Source organism: Grammomys surdaster, unplaced genomic scaffold (assembly GCF_004785775.1).
Source record: "Grammomys surdaster isolate TR1022 unplaced genomic scaffold, NIH_TR_1.0 126187, whole genome shotgun sequence".
Classification (NCBI taxonomy): Eukaryota; Metazoa; Chordata; class Mammalia; order Rodentia; family Muridae; genus Grammomys; species Grammomys surdaster.
Window position 1 is genome coordinate 7,681,379 of NW_021620993.1, and position 5,495 is coordinate 7,686,873.

Here is a 5,495-nt window from a genome sequence, read left to right on the forward strand (position 1 = left end):
TGGTGTTTTGTGGGGCCAGGTCGGAGCCTGTGGTACTAGACTTCAAGGCAGATGGCGAGTCCTGGCTCTGGTATCTGCGGTATCCACTACCACCACTTCCCTCATCTGGAAGTCTAGGCAGAGGAGGTGGAGCCAGCAGGCCAAGCCTCTTGCCTCTTTGCTCCATGGCTCAGAAGCCAGCCATCCGAGTTGCCTGGCAACAGGACAATAGACATGGCCTACACCACAGTTGTCAGGCAGCAGGGAACTCAACAGCCTTTATAGAGGGCTGTGAGGTCTATCTGGATGTTTCATAGATGTTGCTGGTAGCTTTTGGGTGGCTTGTGCAGATCTGAGCCCAGTTCTGCACCATGGCTGTGGTGTCCCAGGGTTGCCCTTTCTGCGGGTCAGTAATTGGTGTTCCCTCTGTCCCATCATGTCTTCCCCCTCCCCCTCCACACTCACCTCTTGTGGCTTAGGAATTGAGCAGAACAAAGCCCCATGCTTCCATGCTCCACCCCCACCCCCACATGGCTGTCACCATCATCACACACACAGACAGACTCTGGAACAGGGCTGTGGAAAACTCCAGAACCAAGGTTTTTATTATGGTCAAGAAGGTGCTTGCTCAGCCTGCTGGGAAGAGGTACAGTCCAGCTCTGAGGGAGACCGGCTATCCTCCTCCATCCCTCCCCCACCCCATCTCTAGAGTGGGCATTGTAAGGCATTTCATACATGGTGTTTTCTTTTTCTTTTTTTTTTAATAAAAAACAAAACCAGGCCTGGAGTAGAAAGAAAGGCCCTGCAAGGAACTTTTCAGATCAAACTGAAGTGAGATGGATTGGAGGCAGAGGGCCTAAGGGACAGGTTTCATTTCTAAGGTTGGCAGAAGCCACTGGGAGGGCTACAAGGAGAGGGCAGGGCCAACAGGAGGCCAAACTCAGACAGGCACGACTGTCTTCATCATTTTTCACTTTCACATATCATAGAAATTTAAGCAAAATAGCTATGTTATATATATTTGTATATCATATATATAAATTAGGCAAATAAAGATGTCAGGAGTGCTGAGGAGAGGCACCCTGATGCCGCCTAAGGACAAGGCGGGAGGCCAGGTGTCAGGAGCCTGGGTCACCAGCCCAGGCTAAATGAAGGGTTTGATCCTTATTGCTGATTTGGGGGCCTGATTCTTGGGCAAGAAGCACCTCAGAGCCCTGCCTTCAAGCCCTTCTTGGCCTCTTTGGGGCTGGAGTACTGTCCCAGCATGGCCAAGGCCTGGCATGAGGGGCTGCCTTCGACTGCCTTCCTGCTCTCCCTGCGGGCTCTGCACACCATGCTGCGCCTGCCAGCCAGGCTTCTGCTGCCTCTGTGGGTGTTGCGCTCCTGGAGCTTGGACAGTCCAGATAGAAAGCCTGGCTGTGGTAAAAGTGCTTCCCATTCAAAGGGGCCTGACTTCATGTCTTTAAAAAAGGACTTCTTGCCAGGACAGTGAGTCTTCTAGGTGATATGCTAAAAATATTTACTAAACCTCATCGTTGGAAAGAAATGAAGATTTCTTTTTTTCTTAAAAAAGTCAAAAGAGGCTCCCTAGTTCGGGGGTGGGGAATATTTCCTCCCTGGATTGGGGTTAGTGACCTGGGCAGCCCATGGCCCGGCCAGCCGGCCTGAGTTGTGGTAACTGAGAACTAGGGTGCCCATGGGGCCCAAGTCAATGATAACAACGGGCACAGGTGACCTGGGGGCTGGCAAGAACCCAGGTCAGCCCTCACCCCTTCTAAAGCGGTGGTGTGTTCAGCACGCGTGTGTGCCTGTGTGTGGGTTCTGTATTAAATTGGGTGCATTAAAGAAAAGGCTGGCAGGCAGTGCAGGCGCCTGTATTTGCCGCAGGAGTGGCTCAGAAGATGTTGGGGCACATGTGCCAGTCCTTCTTCTCCTTGGCCTCCCAGTAGCCGCCCTTGTACATGCAGGCCATCTCCCCGGTCAGCGGGTCCAGCCTCTTCTCGAACCACAGAGGCGCATAGCCGTCTGACTCCTTCTCTGCTTGGCAGGCACAGTGGGCGGGGTGAGTTGCCTGCTGCCTAGGCCATGCCCGGGGCTCACGGCCCCCTCCTCACCTCTCTACCCCCGCCCCCCCCAGAAGATTACCCCTCCTCACCTTCCCCTCTACCCTGGGATACTCTTCTCCGCCCCGCTCTGGCACACCATCACTTCCTGGGTCCGTGTTGGTACGCCCCCCCGGCCCCCCCCCCCCCCGGCCCCCAATGCTCTGTTCTGTGCTCACCTTCCTCCCCGCCGCAGCCCGCTGTGCAAGACTCCAGCCGCCGTCTCCGGGACAGGCGCTGCTTCTCCTCCAGCCGCTGCTTCTCGGTGTTGGCCTCGTCCCAGCGTCCCCTCTCCATCAGCCGCTGGTCTGGCCGCAGGCGGCTGTCGGTGGGTGCCACACCGTCCTCATGCTCGTTGAGGGTCAGGGCCAGCTCCGAGAAATAGTACATGTTCTCTGCGTTCTCCCTGCGGCGACGGTGCGGTGGCATGAGCGACCTGGGTGGTCCCTTCCCTAACGGGCTCATCCCTTAGGAACCCAGCCTGGAGAGCCCACCAGCTGGGTGGGACGCACCCCTCACCTTGGACACTCTCACCCACCCACACCTGCTTCTCTACACTCTCTGGGATTTGTCCTTTTCATCTGTGTCTCAAGAGGTTTTCCCCTACTACTCTGTTTTTGCTGACCCTCAAACACAGCATGTTGCCTGCAGTGCCTTGCCTATATTGAACACCCAGGTCGGAGCTGCCTGTGTTCATTGGTTGGAGATAAAACTGTGTTCTTCTTTAGGGTTTTCTGCTTTATCACGCACAATATTCCCTCCTACTGGCTGGAACTATTTCTTCCGTTTGTTTTCTGACTCAGGTGGATGTTTAGCTCGCTGTTTGTTTTTCATGTTTTTCTGATGTGATCCGCATTTCAAAGCTGCATGTCAATCACTTCTAGTATGACATCAGCTGAGTTCTAGCGCTTACCAAGGTCCAGTGATCATTCAAGGTCCACTGGCTGGCTGGCTTTCATAATATTTTCTCTGCCATACTGATTAGTTTGAAGCATATTTCGTGAATGGATAACCATAGGTCTTGGTTGTTGTTTCTTGTTTTCTTCAATTTTTTTTTCTCTAGTATAATTGCTTTGGAGTCAAATGATATCCCTGGTACATTTTTAGTACTCTGAAGTGTGTCCAACAGTCCAGCCTATTTGGACAAGTTGCATATAGCCCATGTGGGTTTGCTGCAGCTGGGCAACAGTGTTCTGTGGCTAACTAGTAACTTCTGCTGTTCACACTTGAAGCCCTCGATTTTGTTTTCCTTCCCACAATTCAGAGCAGCATATCAAAATGCCCCATGTTGATTGTACAGCGGTCCCTTTCCTTTTATATTTCTATCAGTCAATGCTATCTGCATGTTGAGGCTGTGCTGTTAGGTTGCAAGGTCTGTTCAAATGTGACCACTGTGCTCACCATCCGTGCTCCTGATCTCTGTGGTGGTTTTTTTTTTTTTTTTTTGGTTTTTCGAGACAGGGTTTCTCTGTGTAGCCCTGGCTATCCTGGAACTCACTCTGTAGACCAGGCTGGCCTCGAACTCAGAAATCCACCTGCTTCTGCCTCCCAAGTGCTGGGATTAAAGGCGTGCGCCACCACTGCCCAGCTCCTGATCTCTGTGTTAAGTTTTGCTGTAGTTTGCTCTGTGACATTCTCCAGCTCTGGGGTGTGTGTGGTTGCTTGGTTAGTGTTTCTGTGGACAGACCCTAACATCCTTTTAGTCAAAATTTAAAATAATATTTTATGTGTATGGGTATTTTGCTTGCATGTATATACACGCATGCATGAACGCACACTCACGCACGTACACACACCACATGAATGCCTGGGGCCATGAATCCCCTGGAACTGGAGTTACAGTTGTGAGCTACCATGTGGGTGCTGGGAATTGAACCTTGATCTTCTAGAGGAACAGCTAGTGCTTTTAACTGCTGAGCCATCTCTCCAGCCCCACTCTTTACTTTCTTCAAGATACATGTTTTGTAGATTAGTTGTGAGTTTAAAAACTTGTCTCAATTTTATACCTAGAGTGAAACACTTAACATGTCAGGCTGTACTCTTATCCAGAATTCTGGGGAATTTGGAGCATTGTGTATACATATGAGATATCTTGGGGATGGGACTTAAGGATAAACAGGAAATGAATGTTTGTTTCAGCTATATCTTAAGCACAGCCTAAAGGTGATAGAACATAAGATTGTGTGTGTACTTTCACTATTCACTCACAGTGTCATTCGGGAGGATTCAGAGTCAGGCTTAACTCTGTGACCTCTGTTTCCTTGTTGCTCACTGTCCTCCTTTGGACCTCAAACAAACTTCTTTTCTCTATCTACAGGAGACTGGCATGCCAGGGGCGGGGGTGGGGGGGGTGTTCTTCGAGACATGGGTTCTGGCTTGTTCCAGACTGGCTCTATCAATGCACATTCCCACTCAGAGAATGCTCCACAGAGGTGTGGCAGGTTTGAGTCTCCAACCTTGGCCCCTTTGTTTGCTAATCAAATGAATGCAAAATGGTGCTTTGTGGTGCTTTGGGCTCCCAGTTAAGGTTATTTATTTTGACACAGGGTTTCTCTCCACAGAGCCCTAGGTGTCCTGGAACTCCCTATGTAGACCAGGCTGGCTTCAAACTCACAAAGATCCTCCTGCCTCTGCCTCCCAAGTGCTGGGATTAAAGGCGTGCGCCACCACCGCCCGGCTTTATTAGGCTTTTTTAAAAGGCCGCTTTGCTGTGGCTCTGGGTGCATGCTAGGCAAGAGTTCTGCCTCTGTGCTGAGTTCACTGACCTGTGTGATGTTTTTTTTTTTTTTTAACAACTAATCACATGGTCTGCTGTGAAATTCTAGTTATGGCTCTGGTGCATCCCCCATTGGATTGTTTTTGTTATATTTGTTGAACAGAAGCTATTTGTGTTAATTTTAATTTTTTTTTTTAAAAAGTGTGTATCTGCATATGAGTTCTGCCTATGTGAGAGCAGATACCCAGGGGAGCCAGAAGAAGGTCAGATCTCCTGGTGTTGGGGTTACAGTGGCCATGAACCACTGATATAGGTCCTGGGAAGCGAATCCAGGCTGTCTACAAGAGCAGAGACATACCTTTCTTGCTCCTAATTTGTTTTTTTTTGGGACAGCCTTTCATTCTGTAGCTTGACCTGCCCACCTTCACCTCCAGGATGCTGGGATTATAGGTGTGAGCTACTGCTTCCCCTCTTAAATTATTTTCATGATAAAATACTTATTTTGGGTGCTAGGGATTTGGCCTGGAAACCTCATAAATGCTAATCACACTAACTTGAGCTGTATCTCCAGCCCTCTTTCCTCTTTCTGTGTTCTTTGTTTTCTGAAACAGGATCTTGTTATATAGGCCAGGCTGCCCCTATATGTGTGTGTGTGTGTGTGTGTGTGTGTGTGTGTGTGTGTGTGTGTGTGTGTGTGT

The 5,495-nt window shown here is 49.9% G+C and overlaps 1 protein-coding gene across 2 annotated transcripts in view; it reads right to left on the reverse strand.

Annotated features, from left to right (window-relative positions):
• Nucleotides 1–556: 556 nt before the first annotated feature.
• Osbp2 (oxysterol binding protein 2) overlaps nucleotides 557–5,495 on the reverse strand; it is a 158,680-nt gene continuing 153,741 nt past the window's right edge. For both annotated transcript variants that reach the window (XM_028758168.1, XM_028758169.1), the window contains 2 exons: nucleotides 2,261–2,487; nucleotides 557–2,016 (listed from right to left, as the gene is read on the reverse strand). In XM_028758168.1, the coding sequence (XP_028614001.1) occupies nucleotides 1,874–2,016; nucleotides 2,261–2,487 (370 nt within the window). In that variant the 3' untranslated portion in view covers nucleotides 557–1,873. The remainder of the gene's footprint in view (nucleotides 2,017–2,260; nucleotides 2,488–5,495) is intronic.